This window comes from Patiria miniata, unplaced genomic scaffold, assembly GCF_015706575.1.
Source record: "Patiria miniata isolate m_02_andy unplaced genomic scaffold, ASM1570657v1 HiC_scaffold_1, whole genome shotgun sequence".
Classification (NCBI taxonomy): Eukaryota; Metazoa; Echinodermata; class Asteroidea; order Valvatida; family Asterinidae; genus Patiria; species Patiria miniata.
Genome location: NW_024037047.1, coordinates 30,082,359 through 30,106,872, shown reverse-complemented (window position 1 = coordinate 30,106,872; position 24,514 = coordinate 30,082,359). Strand labels below are relative to the sequence as shown.

At 42.1% G+C, this 24,514-nt stretch overlaps 1 protein-coding gene across 1 annotated transcript; it reads right to left on the bottom strand.

Annotated features, from left to right (window-relative positions):
* Nucleotides 1-4,825: 4,825 nt before the first annotated feature.
* LOC119728359 (matrix metalloproteinase-14-like) lies at nt 4,826-23,744 on the bottom strand. Its single transcript, XM_038200576.1, has 9 exons — nt 23,192-23,744; nt 18,573-18,655; nt 17,310-17,506; nt 16,114-16,338; nt 15,300-15,545; nt 14,023-14,133; nt 8,831-9,007; nt 7,576-7,709; nt 4,826-6,558 (listed from the first exon to the last, which is right to left on the bottom strand). Exons 1-9 carry the CDS (start codon nt 23,312-23,314, stop codon nt 6,268-6,270), a joined length of 1,587 nt encoding a protein of 528 aa, XP_038056504.1. The 5' UTR covers nt 23,315-23,744; the 3' UTR covers nt 4,826-6,267.
* Between the last annotated feature and the right edge of the window lie 770 nt (nt 23,745-24,514).

Sequence of the window (24,514 nt, the reverse complement as noted above, 5' to 3'; positions counted from 1 at the left end):
CAATAAATACAGTGGTGCCGCACACCAGCAATGTATAAAGGAAACACCTTTTCTGTTCGAGAAATGAGCAAATTCCTGCAGAAAAAGAAAGCAACCAGCCATGGAAAACAGAATTACAAATATTGCGGGGGATGCGTCTAGATTTCATATGTAAATATGGGTGATGTGTAGTTACGGGCCCTGTTCCAATAAGAGAACAAAAATCCACTTTTAGGTTATTTGACTTACCAACATAGTTAGCAACATTGAAAACCAATAAGTGTATCGGTAGAGGCCTGGGTTTTGATTTTTTTTAGGGAAATTTTTGTCGATGAAGACGACAAAATGCAACACGAATTTACTGCGACACAAAAATGTGGTGATTCGCATGGCACCAACCGTAACACGCGTACGAAAATCGCATTTTCTATTATTATAAACGCAAGAAACTGTTCAAAATGACATAAAATGGTGTCATTAGAACTAAAGAAGACTCTGCAAGGGGTTGAACAAGTCATTTTGGAAAGATAAAAACATCCTCCACTCGAATTTGACAAAAACTAAAGAGGGACACGTAACTACACAATTGCCTAAAGAGAGGAACCGGTACTTCAAAACGAGTATCAGTATTACAGATGGAAAGCATAATGTACTATCCCGACACCAGATTATTTGTCATATTGCTCAATGATGATCAGTCTTTGCAAATATATTTTTTTTAAATGACTTTGCGACCGAGAAACACTCCCAATTTACCTTTAAAAATACCTTTAAAAATGTCACGACCCCCACAGATTTCATACCAAACCACAATACGGCATCAACATCATATCAGGACGATTTTTCCAAAAGTCTATTTTCCCAACCCTTCCCCAAAATAATTATAAACATCAATATCAATATGAATCCAAAAAAGATACATAAAAAACTACCTTACTTAAAATCAATCCTTAAAAACGAAACAAAAAGATCATGCATCAAATACCCGAACCAAACCCCCATCGAGAAACAGAAATCCTACCTGAGATATTCTTGCAGACAGGTGTCGCAGTAATGATGACCGCACGTGGTGATCTGTACCGGGGAGTTCATCGGCAGGCGACACATCGGACAGATGTACTGCCGCGCTACCTTCTCGTGAAACCGACACTTGTGCCCCGGCATGTCGAAGGCGATTTGTTACTTCGCAATCCTGTGATGTTTCTGTCTTTTTTAGATGACTAAAATTGCGGAAAACTTCTGTAGTTGGAAAGGGGCTGTGAAAAGGGATGTCAGCGAGTGCGATCTGACCATTTGACGGCCCACTTCAGAAGTGTTGCAATGTGTGCAGTGCGATGACAGCTCGACAGTGCACGCAATCGAACAGCTGATTTTTCCACATACATTTACGTACACTGCACTTGCTATGCGTGTTACGCATAATGCACACCACTGTGCGCTTATTCAATTTGCACAAATATTTATAGCATGTAGTTCATGTATGCTGAAGCACATGAAGACAATTATGACACAATTTAAATTGTCTATCCGGGTTTTTTTTATAATGAAATGTTTTCACTAATTTTTGAAACTTACCACTAATTATGGTTAAATTAAACCAAAATCGAAAGTAAACGTTTATGGCGTGAACTATACGTTCTGGGAAAAACACCACGTGCAGGCTTGTTTTTGTTATCGTATCTCACCGCACCTTTGGACTATTCCATTCTGGCAGGTGTCGCACCGACTCTAAAAGGGGAGAGCAATAAAAAACCAATATACAACCAAATACCAGGGGGAAAACTGATCGGAATACATGACCCCTATAGCTCTTTAGAGTTGAATTGCCTTGATATAATGAACATCTGCTTCTCTGGAATTTCGTTAGGGTAGAAAGTCCAAAGATTATAATCACATAGTTATAATATGAGGACTGAATAGCTTTCTACTACAGCTCCACAATATCAGGTAAGCCTACGCATTATGCAAACATGATGTCAATTACATATAGAAGAATACAAATTAGGAATAGTTGGGTTTTGTAATACATGTACTTTACATTTCTTGACGTTCTGGATGAAAAGTACCTTGGAATAGTTTGTTTTCATCCCCCCTCAGAGCTTCACTTGCGATCGATAGGCCCTCGTAAATTCGCCCATGGTTTACCCATGGTTTACCGAAACGTCTAACCGCAGATTAGCTACCGCGGCAAAAGAGCTGCCCTGGAATTTCGAGAGGGTTTAGAATTAGAAGAAAAATGTGAACAACATGACACAACCACAATAACCCGTGAGAAAAAGTGCAATCATAGCTGCAGTCGGCTGTATGCTAATTTTTATGACGTGATATTATTTACCACCGTTTTTTCACCAAAGATGGGGCGTGGCTTTACAGGGGTCTTGCAACGATGCAACGCTTATTTGCAGCCCCCCCCCCCATAAAAAAAACCCAAAAAACACACTCACAAACAATCAATCAACCCAAACAACCAATAACCAACAAGCGAACAACCTTTTTTGTTTACGAAAGAACACAATTTACAAGAATATCAGAGCTACAGCAATGCCATTTTCTGCTTTTGCCTCTTTAGCCTTTTTGCGCTCTTTGAAGTGTGAGGAGTACTGGGAATCAACAGTGCCAGTATTTCACAATAGGGACTTTTTCCTCCCGCATTTTAAAATATATTTTCACGGGTGAATTTTCCGAGAAGGCCATACCCTAGAAATTAGGTAGGGAGAGAAAAACCTACATTTCGGAGGAAGGTGAGGGAATTTGTTCTCCAACATCACTAGTATCCGCGTTGGAAACTTGGACGTCAAAAGCACGTTCACCGTAGCTGCTCGGCTGGCCAAAACATACACAGAGATTATCATACAGGCAAGAAATTTTAATTATACATAAAGTAATCAAGCAAGAACTGCTATGCATTCAACCAAGAATATCAATCATCTAACCCTTTTTACTTCAAGAAGGCGAAGCCAAATTAAAAGCCATGGCAGCAACACGGGAGAAAATGACAATGCACCCCTTTTAATTATCTTAGCCCAAGCAGTTAACTTGGGAATCATCCAACCATGGAGAAATATTCCTCCATGGCAACGCGTAACTAGACAACACACACAAGTTCTAATAAGTCATCAGCTGCGGTCGCGAATCCAGCCGTTTTACGACCGCGGTAACAGACATGGAACCTTTGAAGTTGAAGGAGTTGTAACTTAGGCTGTTCCTTGCTCAGTTCCACTCAGAAATAAATGATCATAATATACGATGGCCAAGAACTGGCATAAAGAATGGGGTTCCATTACGGACAAGGCAATCAGTGTGATTAATGGTGAGACTCACGTAGCTTCCCCCGAGAAATAAAAAAGAAGTAATATAGGACTTAACGTCATAAATATTGATGCGAACTCCAAGCGAAGTTGACTCGAACAGAGTGGAACATTCGGCAACGACAAAGCAAGGAAAATACTGCGTCAATCTTTCTTATAAAGGCGTGTATTCCATGCTCCAAATGAGGTAGATTTTTGTTGTTTTCGTAGCCCCCCCCCCCCAAAGGGAAATACATAATTGCAGTGAAGGAAGCTAAGGACGGGGGATAGGGGCTAAACCCCCTCCTCCTTTACACCCAGCCCCCCCCCCCTTCACTCGAGCCAAACCTGGATCCGCCACTGTACTGACTGATATTCTTTCGTTATTTGGTAAATATTTTATATCTAATTCTCTTTACAAGTTTTATAATCAACAAAGGGGTTTTACAATCATATAGTTATAAATAAAAAAAGAATAGAGAGCTCACTCCCCGTACGCCATAGTTAGGCAGATTTTCTGTAGACCGTGACTTCACTTCGGATGGGTTTTGTCAGTGTTACAAACATATATATTTTGACGCCGATAATCTTTATATTTTCTCCAAATATTTAACATGCTTGTAGTGTCAGTCATGCTTAACATCTAGACAAAATTTCAATCCAATAAAATAAAAGTGTTTGAGTTATCGTGTGTGATTGTTTTTTCTGTAGGCCTATAGACAGATTTTCTCTAGACCGTGACTTCACTTTGGATGGGTTTTGTCCATGTTCCTAAAAAATTATATTGACTCCGATAAACTATGTTTTCTCTCAATATTTAACATGCTTGTGTTGCCAGTCATGCTCAACCCATAGGAAAATTTCACTCCAATAAAATTAATAGTTTTTGTATAAGGCCGATTTTCTGGACACCGCGACTTCATTTTGGCAGTTTTGTCTGTGTCACAAAAATTATATTGACGCCGATAAACTCTATATTTTCTCTTAATGTTAAACAGGCTTGTGTTGCCAGTTATGCTTATCATCTAGGCAACATTTCAATCCAATAAAACTAATGGTTTTTGAGTTATCGTGGAACGTAATAGGCTAGGTATGATTGTTTTTGTGTTATAATAGTTAAGCCGATTTTCTGTAGACTGTGACTTCACTTTAGATGGGTTTCGTCCGTATTACTAAAAATTATATTGACGCCGATAATCTGTGTGTTTTCTCTCAATGGTAAATATGCTTATGTTGCCGGTCATGTTCAACCTCTAGGCGAAATAGTTTTTGAGATATCGTGTGGCATAGGTGTTTAGTTCAACACCGAGTTGACGAGTCGTCGTACATCGATAGCTTGCTATTGAGGGCGCTGTTCAACATCATGAGACGGGGAATAGGTTCTTTATGTCTATGGAAAATTCATCAGCAAAATCAACAGAGGGCGCTATTACACAAGCGTATAGACAAGTTTGCGGCATTTTTCATTTCGAATGTTCAAGTTCGTCAATCGTCATTCGCTTGTTACAGATTAACGATTGTAAATATTCACAAAAGCACATTTGGAATTAATAACTGCATAAGTACTGGAGAGGAGTGACCCAATACAAGCGCAAATAACCCACAATTTCGTTGATTCTGACCAAAATCATTATGTGATAAAACCACAAAATGGAAATGGACAAAGGCTATCTGGCCGCTTCAAAACGACATTTATCTGAAATAAGCATTTGCTCGGTTTTTTTTTACCATTTAGGTTTTCTGTTGAAAGTAAAATTAATATACAAAGATTAATCGTGTATAAAAGTTCTACAAAAAAATATATATTATTAATGCATCAAACTAATCATAAAATGTCTATAAGTCCATACCACCATAATAAGGCTACGCTCACACCAATTATAGATTTGTCCTGCAATGAATGACACGAGTTACACTCGCTAAAAACTCCACAAAAAATGGTTGTAATGTCACCAAACGACCCCATTGTTGGTTGGCCGGCACTTTTGTGCTCATGAATTTGGTGGATTTCGGACGGGAAACCTAGTCTGAGTATCACCCAATGTCCAACGGAGCCTAACCAACATCTTATTAATGTATGCAAGCAATGCAAATTTTATGCAACCCCGCGCCAGCCAACCGGAGTCGACTTTAGAAATTTGTGACGTCAATTCGATCAGAAATTGGGACTAAGCTTTTGGTTGGTCAATTTGGCTGTCATGTTTTTGTAATACATCAACGGGTTGCGGACGACCCCATAGAAGGCGCCCGCTGAATTGTCAGAATCTCGAGGTCAAGACACAGTCTTGTTTTGCATAATTTAATCGCCGAATCTGCTTGCAAGTCATAGACCCTTGCTGTGCAAGGGGATAACACATAGACTACGGGAACCCACCACTCCCGAAAAAAATTAACTTAAGTTCAGCTAACCCCCGAAAAAAATAACTACAGCAGAACATTAGTTCAGTTCAACTTAACTTGAGAAGCATTCTGAAAAAGTCACAATATTCTCTAGGAAAGGAAAACTTAGCTGCATGCAAAGTTATTAGTCGGCCTATCATAACTAGAAAACTGCCCGGCACGGAATCACCCAAGGGGAATTTTCCTTTTCATGCCGAGCCTATTTTGACACTAACTTTTTGCTGAGGTTTTGACCCCGAATTCACAAAATTCGACGCGTGTGCACATCACGTCAGACTGGTGACACGGGTACTGTAACATATGTTGTTTTCCACTGACCGACTCACAAGCAAGAAAATGTACTCATTCACGGACAAAAGCGTGGTACGCACTCATTCACGGACAAAAGCGTGGAACATTAATGACCATTATTGCAAAAAGTGCTTATTTGTTTGTTTTAACTACAGCTTTGCATAATTATGTACCAAGCATGAATGTCTCTGCGAAACTTTAAATTTCATAGAAATCGATCCCTGAATTTCTGAGATCAGAAGGGGACGTAAAGATGACACAAACGGCTCTGTGGTTACATTGACCTCATGACAGTAAGATTTGATGGGGTTCATTTTGCCGGGCCCTCTGGCATCTCCAGTCTTTCCGGTAGCACCTGCCCCTCCTCCACACCACACCCCATCCAGAACAGGGCCTTGGAGCGCGGATACTCCCGCGTCACCTTGAGCTTAGCGTCGTGAAATCTCCAGTAGCTGTCGCCCTTGAAGAAGTAGGTCTTTCCGTTGCGCCACTGGAGGGCGCCGTCCAGCGTGGTTGGCACGCCCGGCCACTTGGTGGCGATCTTCTCAGGGGCACCGACGATCTTTTCCCGATCTGGGTTGAATTCGTAGTACCGCGCCCCCTGTTACCCCAACGATGATAAAATGAAAGTTGATTTGCATTGGTTAACATCACATTTTAGTACGGACCAAATATAGACACTATACAGTGAAATCTCCACAAGTCAAACTCTGATAACTCAAAGCAACTGTTAAGTCAAACAAAGAATACATTCCCTTCAGTAATATAACAATGATCAACCCAGCTTAACTCAAAACTCTGCTTAAGTCAAAATTTGAACCTGTTCCCTTGAGGTTTGACTTATCAAGATTTCACTGTACCAGGTAACTCGATCAATGCGATCAACCATAGATACTGATTTCAATGGCCGAGTTCGGGCGGTCTGTTCTTGACGCGGTATATTGTTCTTGCAAAACCCTGACCGATCATGGTGTGTGATCGTGTGATCATGGTGTGTGATCGTGTGATCCTGTTCCGAGTACAGTGTTCGTGGGTCGTGCTCCCGCCGTTCGAGCGCGAGAACAATATACCCGTGTCAAGAACAGATCTACCGCCCGAACTCGGCTACTCATCAGAAATCCTGGGAACTGAGTCACCAATCGATGGTTTACATAGAGACTCCAGTTATGTCTTCACCATCGTTGATTTGAACTAACTACAAGCTGACATAGCCAGCAGTCGATATAGAACGTTTTGCAAACAGAACTAATTGCTGAAATTGACTATTCATGCGAAGTGCAAACATGATTAGTATAAGAACCCGGGACCATTAGAAATAATAACGATTTCGACAGACCCGGATTATCTGCATGTCATCGTTTTAATGTTAGATGTATTATTGCCGATAGTTAGCCCGATTATGTAATCAGCAACTTATCCGGACCGCATCATCTCCCGTATACGCGGGGAAGCATATCAAAAGGTTCCTTAAGTTCTATATTATATTGATTGTAAATAGTACGAGTATCCAACTTACTATATTAAAAGGTTATGAAAAAACCCGTAACACCACGATGCCACCTTTTACAAATGTGGATACCTTTTTCAACTGAAAATTGCTTCCTTTTTAGTGCCGTACCTTGAATATGTATATTTTACCATTACCGCCCCAGCCGAAGGCAGCGTTGGGGCTCTGCGGTACGCCGCGCGGGGCAGTCTTCTTCGGGTAGCCAGGGTCTAGAACGAAGTTGGTGAATCGCCACATTTTTGTTCCTGAGAAATACAACAAAAGGTAGGATAGAAAATGCGTGAAAAACGGGAAACTTGGTTAAAGAGAAAACAGGATGGAAGACAGGTATGAAAGCACTTTGTTCAAACAAAAAGAATGTACGGAAAGATGTCATAAACTTTAAATAGGCTAAGAGTTTGTTTTCAAAACGCGGTTTGTCCATTGGAAAAAAAAGTTTTAAAATTTCACTTTTATGAAACTTTAAAAGAGAAAGTAGAGAAGATCAAGGAAATGAAATGGAGATGGGCAGGGCTCCCAGCAAGAAGACAAGACAACAGATGGACCAAGAGACTCACAGAATGCAACCAAGGACAGGCAGAAGAAGAAGAGGTAGACAAAACAGGAGATGGAGAGATGAAATCACCACATATATGAACACGGCAACATGGAGTAGAATGACAAATAGAAGAGAATGGAAACTGCTTGAGGAGGGCTTCATCCAACAATAATGAAGGAGGAGGAGGAGGACAAGATAAAATCAATATAACAGCTGTTTCTTTAACTTCATTTTTCACTTGATTGTATTCGTAAATTGTGTTTAACTATACAATAGCCGCCAAAACTAACTTTGGGCAGCCAGGAGAGAGCGGGATTCTAAAAGGTAACAAAATGGCGCTTTATCGCGTTTTGGAATAAACTCCTTTGTCAGCTAACTCTGCTTTTCAATGTACTTTGCGTTTTGTTGTATGACCAAATTGTGGCCATATCTAACAGAACTGCTATTACCAAAAGCATTGCTTACCATTTGATTTTTGCCTTCTGTGAGTGTAATTTGAAGCGAATTGGGCTGTAAGGGACATGCAGATGACGTCAATGGTCCACATGAGCAATGTCTTAGATGGCAACATGCAGGCGTGTCACGAAAATGAAAATGCAACTTCTTTCCAGAGTGACCCTATTAAACATGTATGCTTGACAGTCACCTGATATATTAAATCACATGACAGGCTATAGGCTGGCCATTGACTCGTCTTCTCAAGCAAAACGTTGTGCCACACACAGAACTATTGTTCAGCAAAAACCGATAACCAGTCAAAATGTCAGGCACGGTGTAGTTGCTGAGCTATATCTGCTTAATAGCAGCTACATGCCGACATCTGTTTACCTTTGAATATGTAAGTCCTGGGTTGACTGTAAGCAAACGTGGTGACGGCAGCGTGGATACTGCTGGGGGCTCCGCGGTACACTAGACCTATCTTCTTAGGGTAGCCATGGACCACGCCTTGGTCATTAATGCCCCACAGGTACCGCCCCTTGAAGGCGTAGACACGCCCATCTCCACCTGAAAGGAGACAAGAACATGTGTCGTCGGCTCAAAATGTTTGATATTAGTAGTTTTAGGGGAACTGTATGGCACACTTTGACCTTTTCTAAAGAAATATGAAAGGTCACATAAATATGTAAATTTATGTATATACAGATATAAATATTAATTAAAAGGAGGTGGGAATTTTCGGTACAGTTTGAACTTTTGTATGGATGGGATGAACATGGAATAGGTTAGGTTAAAATGTTTGAGCACAGTTTGACCTTTTCTATGGGAAAGATTGCATAAGGTGTGGAAAAATATGAAATTTTATAGTACATTTTGACCTTAGGCCAAAAAAAAAATAGCCGGTCTCTGGTCAGCGCGCGCGTCGATTTTAATCATGCGCGTCAATCTTTTTTTCCCCAAAATGGTCCGCGGTAGCTCCAACAGCGCCCTCTATTCCCGCACCTCGTCGAATGTTTGTACCAAAGAGCACCAAGAATGGGAAATTGCACCAAGGCAAATGATCGAGGGCACCAAGGCAAATTATGGAGGACACCAATGTACATGAGGACACCAATAAAAGCAAAATAGTACCCCACTTTGTCTGTACAATCCAAGCTTGAACAAAATAAGCAAAGCAAAAAAAAAAAAACCGCGTCGCCGCATCAATTCCGGAACTTTGGTCTGACCAGAGACCGAGTATTTGTTTTTTTTTGGCCTTAGACCGAGATATGAGTTTCACTCGATTGGGCGAGTCCCTGTGAACGTACAGCTGGTCGGATAATCCCCCGACAATAATAGAAGGGAAGCGTTGCCGTATAAAACTCTGAATGTGGTCAGTGGACTATGGATTGGTGGTTAATCCGATGTTGTTTGGGGATCAATACCGGACAATGGACTGTAAACGTGTATAGCTGTGAGCGAGTACATTTATCCATAGATCTTCACAGATAGATAGACAAACTCTCATCAGATGCACACAGCACAAACCGAGCGGTAAATCATGGATATCTACCGAGAAATACAAAATTGTCAAACGTACGAAGAATTCAGGAATATCCTGGACATCGTTGAACTCAATGCTGATCAAATGGCTTTTGCTCTTAATCGGCTGCACGAGCTGACTTTACAAGGCAACCGAGATGAAGAAGAAGACGTACCGTATCAATACGGGTGCGGCAACGACGGCGCCTCGGACGGTCCGATGGTAAAGACTGAGCAAGACTCTCAAGCGGTCGGGTACGGTAACAACGATGGCGACTCGGATGATGATGATGATCCGAGGGCAACGGCAGCTGAGCAAGATTCTCAAGCGGACGAGCAAGGTAACAACAACGGCTCAGACGATGATGATGATCCGTGGGCAGCGGCCGAGGAAGACTTTGAAGAGGACGAGGAGAATCAGCCGCCGAGGAAGAGGATTCGGGTGGAGAGACCAGAAGATTATTACGATATTGTAGAAGTCCAAGAGAAATTTGTAAAGATATATCAAGCCACGACCTATGATTATAGAGTTCAGTTCAGGGACTTAGACGAGTTATCACCACGTGAGTTTTTACCACGCCTGGGTTCTATTTTTGAGAGTATTTTGGCAAGGTTGACGGATGGTCTCCCCGGTGAAGACAGAGTCAGGTTGGTGTTTCAATCCAGTTACTTGAATTATCCAATTTCCTTGCCGTTTTTACGCGTAGACGAATTAACGGTAGAGAGATTTCTGGCGCGCATAGAACAAGTGTTGCAGTCGCATCAACATCTTCGATTGGATGACAGGGTAGACATCCATTTCGTACACATGCGGTTGCAAAAGGGGGGAAAGACAAGCAACAAAAACGGCCTGGTAGAAATTCACGACATGTTACGGGATAAGAAGTCCGTCATTCAGATCAAAGACAACAAGACGGAATTGTGTTGTGCCAGGGCGATAGTGACTGGGATAGCCATCAAAGAAAAACATCCAAAACTAAAACAAATCAAAATAAGTCGCAAAGAGCAAGAATATCTCGCTAGAGATTTGCACGCTAAGGCCGATGTAGAAGAAGGTCAGTGCGGTCTCGAAGAGATACGGAAATTCCAGGACGTCCTTCCCGATTATCGCATTATGGTTTTATCAGCCGATCATTTTAATGCGTGTATTTTCAAAGGGCCCGTCGGACGGCACACCGTATATTTGTATTTGCACGATAACCACTACGATCTGATCACATCGATGAAGGCATTTGTGAACAGGGGTTACTTTTGTGATACGTGTCTAGTAGGCTATAATTCCAAAGAGAAACACAAGAGATGCATGGACGAATCATTGTAAACAATGTTTGTCTCCCGGCTGTAAAAGGGAATATACATCATTTGCTTTTGCTGTAATTTTCAGAAATGGATGGAATTGGGGGGTTGGAAATATATAGCAAATAAAGTTACACTGACTTTTTGAGGTTTTGGGTTCGAAAATGCTATAAAAACCAAGAAAAACAATCGTTTTCCTGTAGTCTGGTTCCCTGACTCCATTTAAGAAGAAACAGAGCAGTTTACATATATTGGGGAATTGTAAGGTCAGGGAACCAGTCTAGCTGGCTTGTACCCGTTCATAGGTGTGTAATCGATTGCAAACAAGTGCGATGGTCAACTGGGGCCAGTATTTGAAAAAAAAGCCAGTTTTTTTCCAACGCTGATCGGCCGATCAGCGTTGGAAATTGATACAAAATTACCACTTTTCTTGAAAATGACAGTATATAAGGTGCCATGATTTTACAGGATGCTTTACACTGTCATTTACTAACAGTCCAGCAAGGTATTTCAAAATGATTTGGTAGTTTTATTTTTTGATGTTTGCAAATGTTGTATTTTCCCTTTAAGTCGGGTGAAATAACTACCTGAGTACACTGTTCACCGCAATGCAACTGAATTATTAATGTTTATTTACAGTAATTTACCTAATGTCTGTTTGCTGACTCGATTTAGATTAAAATGTTTCCAGTTGTTTTCCTATTGTGGATATTAAAACATCGTGTATAGTATTGTAAGATATTTTGAAATAAAGAAGAGTACTATAAAAAAGATGACCCATCTCAAACGTGTTATCATTGCAAATACATGTACTTTATTGTTAACATTAAAGGGCGCAGAGAATAAGTGAAATAGCAGGATTGAGCAAATGAGCAAGAAATGAGCAGTAACCAATTGTTTGGGTTATAATTTATGTTAAATTCAACCAAAAGTTGTAGTCATACAAGACCAAATTAAATTTGGTCTTGAATGACCACAAGTTTTGGTTGAATGTAGCAGAAATTCTAACCCAAACAATTGGTTATAGAACAACCCAAGTTTGGGAAGTTCCAGTTTTCACCATTTCTTTGGTAAATTAACCCAGGCAATTTTTCAGTGTAGACGACGACGATATATCGTATGAAGATGAGTCTAGTTCTGAATTAGAAGACAATGCTACTTTTCGAGACTGATTGGAAGAGTCCAAAGAAGCAACTCATGAAATGTGGAGCGAAAAACATGAAAAGTACATCAACGAGGGTATGGGTGAAGATCAGGCCAAGGAAAAGGCCGATAGGAAGACCCTCTGGGCAGTCAAGCGAATCCATTTAACAAGTACAAGGATTTTCTGTCAAGCAACCTACATCTGAAAGATAACGATACTCATCAAGATATTGAGGACAATCTCGAAGAAAAAAATCATTAAGGGCATCGACGTACAAAAGGCTCTCAGCAGAATTATGCCTAAACACCAGATGAAATTTGACGGACTGTCCCAACGAGATGAAGAAGACGTCAGCGAGGAAGACAGTGATGATTAAAGACTAGTCAACATTTCAATGACGATATTGCGAAGAAATACATTGGGACAGACAAATAAAAACACGAGTGTTTCAATGAGAAATGACGTCAATAAAGCAATAATGTTATCATGTATATACTTTCTGCAGTTGTATTTTTCTTTGTTAGTGCTGTCTTACAGTTTAACAATCGGAAAAGCCTACTGTCAGTCATAAAATTAGTGTTTGGACACGCCCTCTAAATAACTCCCGTAAAATGGTCGTAAATGCTTTAACAAACCCAGTCATCCTCGATTTTGTAAACAAATCCGGCACGGTGGTACAACTAGGGTTCGGTGCATTCCTGTACAGACAACGTTAAAGGGGCACCGTTTTTCCTGTCCAACGCAAATCTCCCCCCCCCCCCCCCACAAAAAAGTCGTTTCTCACACGTCCCCAAAAGACGAGCACTTTACGACTGAAATCTCAACTATGGATAGGCTATAGCTTGGGTTTTTTGGGCTGGGTCGTTCTAGTACGAAATATCACAAAATGCACAGTTTTAAAGGATGGTTGTGTTCCTACTTTAAAATGCTCTTTCTGATAAACATCATTCAAAACGCGTTGCTCAATCGGGCACTTCCAGGCCGTAGTTCCCTTTAAAAGCCACAGGCAAGTACGTTTTGTTACGGCTATAATGACGCTTTTTAAACCAAATCCATTCCGAATTGTACGTGCATCTGTAGGCTTAAAGATATAGAGCCTAATCGATAATTTAGGATTAAGTAAACTTGAGCGCCATCCGGACGGGTGTAATGTATACAGTAGTAAGATGCATTCATGTCACATGTGCATGTGTACTAGCATTCGCTCTGGCTGATGCCAAAACCTTCTATTTTCTACGATCACCGCGCACAGATATGTATTTTAACTTGGATGATTCTGGGACAGTGTAGAAGAGTATTGTGCCACTGGTATCGTATCGATTAACAAGACGAATTCATCATTTTTGGTTCTGATTTTGTCAGGTATCCATTCCCTAGCTCATCACAAAAAAATTGCATGATTTTAAATTTTTATTCAGAAAGGTGAATTTTTTTAAGGGGAACCGTGTTTATTGTGAGTAGGGACTCACTGCAGAAGTAATTCCATCAATTATGAAATTGATAACGAATGCCGACAAATTAGAGGACCTTGGGTGCCATATTGCCAGTCATGTACGCTGGTAAACGTAATTTATGGTGAACAGCATGCAGGAACCAGCGAAATGTCCATAGCAACACTCACCCATGGTAACTGCATCCCAATCGCTGGTGCACGCATTGGGGCGACCCGGCTTGATGCGGGGACCATCGCCGCCATCCATTGGTGTCCCTGGTCTGTCCACTTGGGGTTTGCCTGGTGACATAAACGTGAAAAATGTGTCATTTGGACTGGCGTTTTAAGCTGTGAACATTTCACGTCACGGAAAACATTTGCCCTGCGATTTTTCAACAATCGTACTACCGTCAACTCCAGTAAAAATCGGCGCGATTTTTATGCTAATTTCGCTCTGCAATCGCATTTGCCTGAAGTGTGACCCGAACTTAAGAACCGGTTCATTTTCAGCGCGAAAGCCAACGAGAACGATTATTTTGTGTACGAGCAGCGATTTTGCGAAATTGAACGCAGTTCATTGACTTCAAAGTCGCTTCAAGTTCGCATTTCGCGTATAGTTTCAAATGGCTTTTAACAGTATGTTTATGTATACACTTAATGTTAATATGGTGGCCCTGACGGGACATCGCCGTGTCATAAACGGCTTTATCCCAAGCTGCAATTATTGTGCAGAGATGAAGTCGAGTCCACCTCATTCGAGTCAAGCCGAGTCCACGAAGGCTCGAAGCCGAGTCCGGGAATGCTCGAATCCGAATCCAATTTTGTCCGCGTCCCTCTCAAGTCCCACGTCCGAGCCTATCACGAAATGATTTTATAGCAGAATACGTGCCCGCATGAGTATACTGAGAATACAGTGATTTTCGAGTACAGTGGTATCTAAAGGAGCTTTTCCCAGGCAAGAGTTAAAAGTGATCAGATAACAGACAAGGGACAGTTAAACAAAATGATTTTTAATGTTTTTATCCAGTTTAAACACAGTTGTTTTAAAATTGACTCGATTCGAGTCCGATAGACAGTCCGAGTCAGCCACTAGCCGAGTCCGGGCTAAGCCGATCCCAAAGGGCTACCAGTCCGAGTCGAGTTACGAGTCCAAAACAAATGAACTCGAGACCGGAGTCGAGTCCGTGTCCGGAGTCGAGTCCGAGTCGGGACTGGAGTCCGACAGCAATGTTTTTGTTGTTGTCAAATTTGACGTTGCCGAACCTGATTCTAGCAACGAGTCGTGACATTTGATGTTGAATATTGCGTCAATATCTTAATCTTTAAATTTTCCTTCGGGTCTAGCATCACGTGATTGATTGGTGCTATGCTGCACAATACTTACTTAACGTATTTTTTTTTTTTACTGAACTTTATCTCAAGCTTAGCAGAATTCAAGAATACCGGCCGAGGATGTGTATGCCCACCGTATAGTTGCTGTACGCCGAAGATGTCATCTTGGGGCAGCTGGAAATCCGGCACGTAGCCTTGATACCATGGGTACATGAGGGCGCCCTGCTCGCTGGAGTGAGCCAAACCGAGGCTGTGACCGAACTCGTGAGCGGCCACAATGAACAGGTTGACGCCCTCAGTGGACGCCACCGAGAACTCTTCATCCTCGTCGAAGTGGGCGTCGCCGTTTTCCGGGAAGTAGGCGTGGGCTAAGGTGCCTCCTGGAGTCGGTATGTAGGGAGGAAAAGTATAAGGCTACGGCTTCAGTTTTCGCCATAAGACAGTTACGTTGAATAGCCTAGTCGTAGCCGTAGAAAACGATGCCGTTTTGGGGTGTGAGGTTTGCATAGGCAAATTATTACTACATGTAAGATGAGATTGTGGTCGACTTATTGTGACAATCAGTATCTTCTTTGAAGAGATGTTGATTGTTTTTAGAGTGTTTTCTCGTCATTTCGGACAACAAAACTCTGTCTTTAGGAAAATGCCAAATACTGCCCGAAAGCGTCAAAAACTTTAACAACCTGTTCTATCAAAACCAATTGCCTCTTCACAGAAGAGGTTGACAGTCACATTGTGTCATCCACTAATCTCTTTCTAAGAAGGGAAAAAGTCGAAGATCAGGAGCAAATTGTGTTTCCGATAAATTCTTCCTGCAACAAGCCACTATTTCTAAGGGTATTGTAGAAGGATCAACAGTGACAACTGGTGCAATACCAATGCAGAAGCTTTGGCACTGCGTGAGAAATGTGCCCCTTAGGGAGCACAAACTTCCCCAACAATTATCACCTGGGCCGTCGAAGGCGGCGTACTCCCCGTCGCCATGGTTACCCCGTGAGAACTTGATGATGATGTGCGCCTGCGACTTGACCCCAACCTCGGTAAAGGTCAGTGGGGTGACGTCAGACCAGACCTTCCATGCCCGGCTGATGACCTCCCGCATGTCGTTGCGGCTGATATCCTCAGCGAAGCTCTCGTAGTAATACTTCAGACTGGTCTGGCGCCACTTCCCTCCTGTGTGCGAGATTTCAAGTTACACAATTAAAATTAAACGATTGTGCAGGCCTTAATGAAAATTACATTGTCCAATTTTTTTGAGAGACAGTATTGCGTGGATTGCTGGCGCAGATAATCAACTTAGTACGGTTGTAGTTATAATGAAGTCACTGAAATAAAATAAATTGCAATGGGAAACTGACTAATTCCACGTTTAATCAATATTCATAAATACAGTTTAGCCATTCCTACTGATCGAGAGCCCGTCACGCGCACGTGGCAGGATTTAAATGGATGATAAAGACCGACTGGCTGGTTTTAAACACTTTTCCAGGGTGACATGAAATTTGGACTAAAATCCGGTGCCTTTACCGTTTTATTGGTTGAACGTTCACAATCCCAACGTGGGCATGCGCAACACTACCAGTGAATCAGCATTTCATAGTCCTAAATTCACAAAACACCGGCACAGCTGCGTTCTGCGCCACATCACGCAGAACACATTTATTTCCTTATTAAATTAAACAAACAAATGTCTGATTTGGATTTGAAACAGCGAACTATAATTGTACCGCCTTATTTAAGATGACATTACTCTTAACTGCTAAGTCAGTAGGCCTACACCGAGACGGTAAAATTCAAATATGGATATTTCGTTACCATTATAAGTCTTAGGAATTTTAATGTGAGGTTTATTACTATGACACAGCGCACCGTAAAATTCCTGCACCCTAATAATCTCGGCCTTGTGGTTTTATCTCGGGAACAAAACTGTTTGGAAAAGACATGGAATTAAACGGAAATACCAAACGTCGGTCTCACATCACACATTGAGCTACATGGAGCCGAAGAGCCTACATTCAAAGGCCTGAACATAACGAAGCTAAAGGCTAAAGAAGGGAAACCTGAGACCAAAACAAACCGAGGTTTGAAAGACCTCTCGATGATATTGATAAAAAAGAGCAAGTTACCACAACGGTAAAACCCACCATCAATGTTATATCGCTTCTCTCTTTCCGTGGTACTGTATCGACTGAATCCCGGCTCTGATCCCCTCCGCAGCTTGGCTTGCATCTTAGCCGAGCCGATGATATCCTCCACGCCGCATCGCTCCTTGCTCAGCAGCTCGATCGTCGCATCGTCTAAGATCCCCGTCTCCGGAATGCCGGCAAACTTCTGCAGCGTCCTAAACAAAAGACGGTAGCAAAGATATGAATTTGTTTCGAAGACAAGGGGCAGGGGCGGAGGAACCGGTGGGGGGGGGGAGGGGGGAGGGGGGCGCAGGGGGAGGGGAATTGTCCCCCCCCCCAGATTTTCCAATGCCAACAAAAGTGCCCCTCTTGTGGTTATAAGTGCGCCCCCTCGAGATGAAAACAAAACTGCCCCTCAAACGCACACGTATGGAAGCATATGATCGCGCTAGAAATAAAATTGTCTTCTCTCTTGTAGTGCAAAACTGCCCCTCAAAAACGCAAGTACCCCTCTCGCAAGATTGTGCACCTTCTCGAGATTGAAAACTACCCCTCGAAAGCACATTAGTGCCCCGCTCGCAATGTTAAAATTGTGCCCCCTCTCAAGATGGAAAACTGGCCCCTAAAAATAATAGTGCACTTCACGCGAATAAAACGGTCACTGAACTGGCCATCAAAAGCACCAGTGACCCCTCTCGCGATAAAAACATAATGGCCTCTCTATAACTAGGTAAAAGAAACACAAGGAGCAAGATGGACAACGTATTCATAATGTGTTCCTCGTCATATAGGTTTATAGCGAAATGAATGGGACCATATTCTTTTCCTCCACTTTCACACCGACGGAAGTTGCCCCTTTTTTCTGAGCAAGTGCCCCTTTTTGTTGTAGTTTCCCCCAGTTTGAAAGGCAATCATCCGCCCCTGCAAGAGGGTGATGCATAATGGAGAAAATTCTGACATATTTCAGATATGTAAGTATTTCGAAAAGTGGGGGAGTTTGGGACATAGGTATTATGTGCATGTATGAACTTGTCCCTGAACTAACTTCTAATTGCACCCTAAACCGAATTTGTTTTTAAATTTCTAGTGTTCAAGCAATATAAAAGTCATACACTTTTGAATGAGAGAGGACGAACATTCCTGCACACGTTTAGTTATGGAATTATTACCTCAACAAAATTGGAATTATTTCAGCCCAACGATAATTCATGAGGATCTTTTTGTCCAATTAATTTAACGAAACCCAAAGAAAGACAGCAAACTGGACGGGGTAAAACTTACTTGATTGCCCGCGGTATATCGGCCGGGTTGCTCGGTGCGCCGTCGGGGCCTTGGGCGACGTAGCCGTACTTCACCAAGTAACTCTGCAAAATGAGCCGAAATAAAACTATTTATTAATCTATTAATTAATTGAATTGATTTGTTACTTGATGAAATAATAACTGGGTTGATCTCTTGCATGTTTTGACAGATTTTGGTTGTCTGATGTGAAGCTATAATATCCCATCCGCTCGCTTCTTTTATCAAGGATGTAAGTTGACTCTGGCATCTTTACCTGAAATTTTAGGCATAAAGGAACATTACACACACATGTATGATGCCATTAAAAAATACACCTGAAATCAGACAACTGCAAGAGGACTCACATACAATCAAGAAGATATACAGAAAATGTATTTTTGTTTCGTTTTAATATGTTCAAAAACGTAAAGGAATTCCCAAACCACATCTTACTTCAAGTGAAACCTGTATTATTATTGTGTCCCGTTTTTAGGCCGGCTTCATCATGGCAATTCATTGACCAGCCAGAAAATGCCACCAAGTTGAAACAAGGGTCCAACTATAGTAGGTGGGAACTAGGCACTTAATGTAAGTAAAGTCTGTCACTAGCCAATATGGTTTCCTTAGCATGAAACGACTGCGAATCCCCCTGGATGGGATACTAGTTCATCGCAGGTTACTCCCCAGCTAATGCCGGTACCCATTTACGCTCCTGGGTGGAGAGGGGCAAGTGGGGGTGAAGTGGCTTGCCAAAGGACACAACATAGGGCCAGCAGTTGGATTCGAACCCTACCATATGGGCCATGCACACTCCCCGGTTTATTGAGCTTCAAACAATAAAAAGCTGTACTTTCTCTAAATCCCAAGCAGGGGGCGTGTTGGGAAGGGAGGGGGAGTAATCTCAATTCAAATTATAGGGTGTTACTCACAAATCACGTGCCTTTCTATGTTATGGGGTTTTTGCCAGTGACTATACCAGAATGAGATCGAACAAATTATAGAAGATGAATGAAATAAATACCGAGGTTATGATGTTTAGACGCAAATACATTGTTTCCATCTATGGAAACATTTTCCATTCATACAGTTACATTAATGAACCGTTACGTTAATGGGTAATCGATTGTCGAAAGTCGGTCAACGACAAGTGTCATTAAACCTCGTTTACAAGTACGAGGCTTCGCCTCGCCCGCTACGCGTACGCCGGGGGAGGTGGTGATTAACATTATGACTCTTCGAGTGAAGGATAGACGCAAACAAACATCGAGTCTCAAGATCCGGTCACGCAAGGGCGAAGGGCTCACGATTGTTCAAGACATCGTACAAGTGAACGACCAACATATTTTAGGTAAGCCCTGCCAAGGTTGGGCGCTTAATGAGTTGCCAAAAAGCCCATTAGGGGAGCTCTTATCCCTAAACAGCGCGGTCTCGCAATACTGTCCAAATCGTTTTTTGTCCAACAAAAGTATGATTGTTGGGGAAGTCGTAGTAGGGTAACTGTGACGTCATAGATGGAGGTGATGCTGTACCAAGCAAAATAGCCCAGGGGTGGTGCAAGGAAGGTCAAATAGTTTGAAGTGTTGATGTATGGCTCTGGCTTTCTGGGGACAAGGACGGAATGTGCCAAGTTGTGACCCAGCACGATCTGTGACAGACGGGTCTTTCCCCCTTGTCCCTATAGTCATATACACACCCTAGACTATACTACCTAGCACCCCTTAGATGCTGTTAACACAATGACCAACACAAACACAATGACCAACAAAAAAAAGAGGTGGGGTTCCCTGTGTCACATATCTTGCTACATATGCCAAGTTAAAGAGAAATTCATCTCGAGCGACTGAGCTAAATAAATTCAAATCACTTTTGAACCGGCGAATACAGCCAAAGCCAAGCTCAGCAGTGGCGAAGCCACGGGGTGCCCCCCACAAATTTTCCTGATAATGGCCCTTTTCCTTCCCCAACCAAAAATGTTTTTTTTTCAGTTAGCCAAAGCCTTACTGTTTACGATTTCTTATGTCAATGGATATAGCGAGGCATTATGGGGCCAACTGGGAAAGACTGCAATAGTATGTTTGCGATATGTGCCCCAATCTGATGCCCCCTGTGCCCCCCCCCCCCCCCACTCAAAAAAAAATCCTAGCTAGTGTTTTCCAGAAATGGGGAAACACTGTGTGGACTTGCCTAAGTCCACACAACGTCGCCTCTACCTGGTTTATGTGAACCTCTTTTGTTCGGAAGTCCACACAGTGAATGTAATGCCTACCCAGTGTTTACCGGCTTTGTACGCCCATAATTGAGAAAAGTGTACCAAGCTGAAGCATGGCTTTCGGGTGTTGGTCAACTAAAAGCAACGTGAATCGATTTCGTCCGAGCAGAAATGGGCGTGAAAGAAACAACAACTCGTGTTCTGTTCTTTATCTTCACAAAACAGTGAGGACATTGAAAAAGCTGATTTAACAATTAATGTTGTGGAATCATTTATATCATGAACTTGACTGAGGCATGTTTCGAAATTCAATTTAAACGTGATATCTTTTCCCAGGAACGTCTTGTCAAATCTCATGAGGTCTTTCGATTTGCGGTTGAACTTGTGTAGGCCAGGGTTACGACGAAGTGCGATAGTCTTTGGTCCCAAGAGACCTTTCCCACGATCTGTTAAGGAGACAACCCTCTGCGATCACAACTGGGTCAGTTTGGCGAGGATGGTTGGAGTAGAATGCCGTCCCAGCACGGGCCAGCAAAGACGATCGGAAACCAGTTCAAACACACCAGGGAGATTGTGTGGCAAATATCAGTCCGTATAATTACAAGGTTGTTTTTTTTCTCAGGAAAATGGCAACAGCTTATTTGTCGATTTCTTTTTACTTAGGAACTAGTTATTACTTGCGGTATGTCGAAAGTGAAAGTTTCACAGAAAACACCAATCATGCAGTGGTCAAGTTACAGCGCTCTATCGGGGGCCAATTTCACATAAAATTGCTGAGAATGGAATACTTTTGTTTGCTGTTTAGCCAAATCGATTTGTGAATAAGATTCCGTTGAAATGTTCTCAGATAGAATGGAGTGATTTGCAATCATATGCGCTGCAAAACGGCTCATTTTTGCTAGCCCCAACGTGTCTGCTTTGTACATGACTGATTAACTGAACTCGACTGACTGACTGCAGACTGACTCAATATATGACCAGGGGCGGATCCAGTAATTTTCGCAGGGTGGGGTTTTTATCGGAAAAAAATCTGAAATGTAGACAGGTTTTTTTCTCCGGACACTTGGCCTCCGTAAATCAAAAAAAGGGGGGGGGGGCTCGTACTATACTTTCAATAGGGACGATTATTAACACTATATCACAGAATAATGTACGTATACCCCCTAACCAAGCTGTCTCTGTACGTATTTTGTGCAAGGCAAGGACATTATTACTAGCAAAAACATTTGGGGTGTCGGATTTCTATCGAAAAAACAACATTTTGACATAGCTGGGGGGGGGGTTGACCCCCAAACCCCCCCCCCCCTCTGGATCCGCGCTTGATCTCACTTAACAACTAACTGTCCCTTGTGAATAGACTGGTTACCTATCACAGTGACTAACTGTCACCTCGGCTAATTGTGACTTTTAAAAGTCTGGAAGGAAGAGACTTTTTATTTTGCTATTCGTGACTTTTCATGTATATTATGCAGCAATATACAGCAGTGTGCATTAGTCTGGCGCCGCTTATTTTATGTACTTCATTATACATTGCAGGCAATAAGTCAAGTCACCATCCAAAACGGCGAAGTTGATTTTTGTTTCCATATACACCTGTACACCATTATCAGTATCACTACATTTATATTTTTTTTTGCCGTTCCGATTCATTTGAATAGAATTCTGTGCACTCTGGTACCAGCATTGCCTTGCCTTGTCTTGACACCAAGCGGTAAATATTATCAAACACTGTCAGTCACTGTAACAGCAATGATTCGGCCGTGTCGTAAAAGCGCTGACATGTTTACTCGCAAGCACTTGTATGTTTACCGTTGTGTGATTGAAGACCTTGGCTAGTCACACGCAAACAAATAAACACGTACGGTGCCCAATAACACGTAGCTGCATTCAACCTTCACCCAAATATGCAAGTTGCGACACCGATAATCTAATTATCTTTATATCAACTTTTGAAACATGCACATAGATAATTAACTAATTAATCTTAATTATAGTTCATCGGTTATTGATACAAAAGATTTTTTTAAAAATGTTCGTCCTCCACTTACTACGAACTTAGACCTAATTGCAATTTTCATTTCCATGCACAGAGATCAATGCCCTCGACATGTAGCAATCGTCTGCCAACGTGGTTTTCCTGTACCAAGATAAGAACTAAAGGGCCTAGCACATGAGGCGATAACTCCCTGGAAAACCTGCGATTGGAAATATTGTAGATTCGTTCATAATTGGAAGAAATTGAGAAATCTATATTTTCAAATGAGAAATACAAAACCGAGAACCACAAATAATCTAAATTTTTCAAACAACAAAAGCAAAATAAAGAACCACTAGTTAAAAACACTTCACCGGGCTCGTGAACGTTAAGAAGTCGTATCACTGAAAGGTGATCATGAAGTGATGTACTCACGGCAACATTTGGCAGATTTTCCTTATCTTTCCGTTTCTTCTTTTTGTTCTTCCCACAAGCCGTTTCATGCACACACACGAGCAGGAGTAGCAGCGTCAGTGAAAACACAGTTCTCAGCTCCATCCCCGATTCTCGAGACACCAAAATACTAGGTTATCAAGTTCCTCTGTTTTTTTCCGCAAGACGAAACGAACTTTTGAAGGACTTCACCCCTGCTGCAACAATCCAGTGCAACTTACAAACTCAAAATGTCGACATAAAGTCCAGTAACAGATCACAGATTACTCCTGACAGACTCTACACGTGTCTGACAAAACTGAAAGTCATCGAGAATGCCACTTGTTCCTCCGACCACAGCGGAAAGTGCGACTTGTCGTCCCCCGTGTAATGCCCTCTCCTCCAGGCGAAGTCAGGCCGGCCTTGTCTGCGCTATTCACCGGCCGAGGTCGGCAGGGATTAGGGAGTTGTTACAATTTATTTAGCCAAGATCTTGATTATTGCAGAATAATGGATTTAATTGTGACTGATGCCTTCTCCAGTGCAGTCCCCTGTAGACATACATGTATTATCTCGGCTTATCCTGTCAGACGCTTATTCAGTCACGTGACCGTTTCTTGCCTTGACAAATGAATGAGCTTCTGTGACCTATACTGAATAACCTTTAACCCTGAGTTAACCGATTAGTTTACAAAGTTCACAACTGCTGATGGTGAATGCTGCGAATCACTGATATTTTTCGTGGCAGGTTTTGAAGTTTGTCAAGGAATTGCTCCTGACTCTGACAAGATAGTAGTTTTTGCTGATGCGCGGGGACGTACGTGGGTGCCAATGTTCGCAGTTTTGGGACCAGTGGTAACTGTGGGCCATCCCTGTCTGGATTAGGGTTTGTAAAGTGTTCAGACATCTACCTTCTGTCTTTGAATTTCATGAAAATGAAAATGAGACGCCTCTTTTTCGCTCGACTTTTCCTTTATAATAATCGTCTTTCACGACTGACCAAAAATCTGTGATGTCCGTCATCATACTTTACGCTGGAGGGCGCTGTTACTCTGATATCAAATAGATACACTTCGATGCGCTGTCTTGCGGGAAACACCACGCATTATTTCCGACTTGGGTCAAGTCTACGACTATATTGGGGGGATATTAAATATGACACAATCTATAGTCATACAACAGCGTGTACTATAGAAACCCCATAGTGTTAGTTGGTCCTTTTTTGGATCAGGTAACTCACTCAATGGAAAACGAGTATGGCGTCCCGTCGAGTCTATTTCCGAAGTCTGCAGGAGACCAAGTAGCAATAAAAGCTTGACTTGTTTC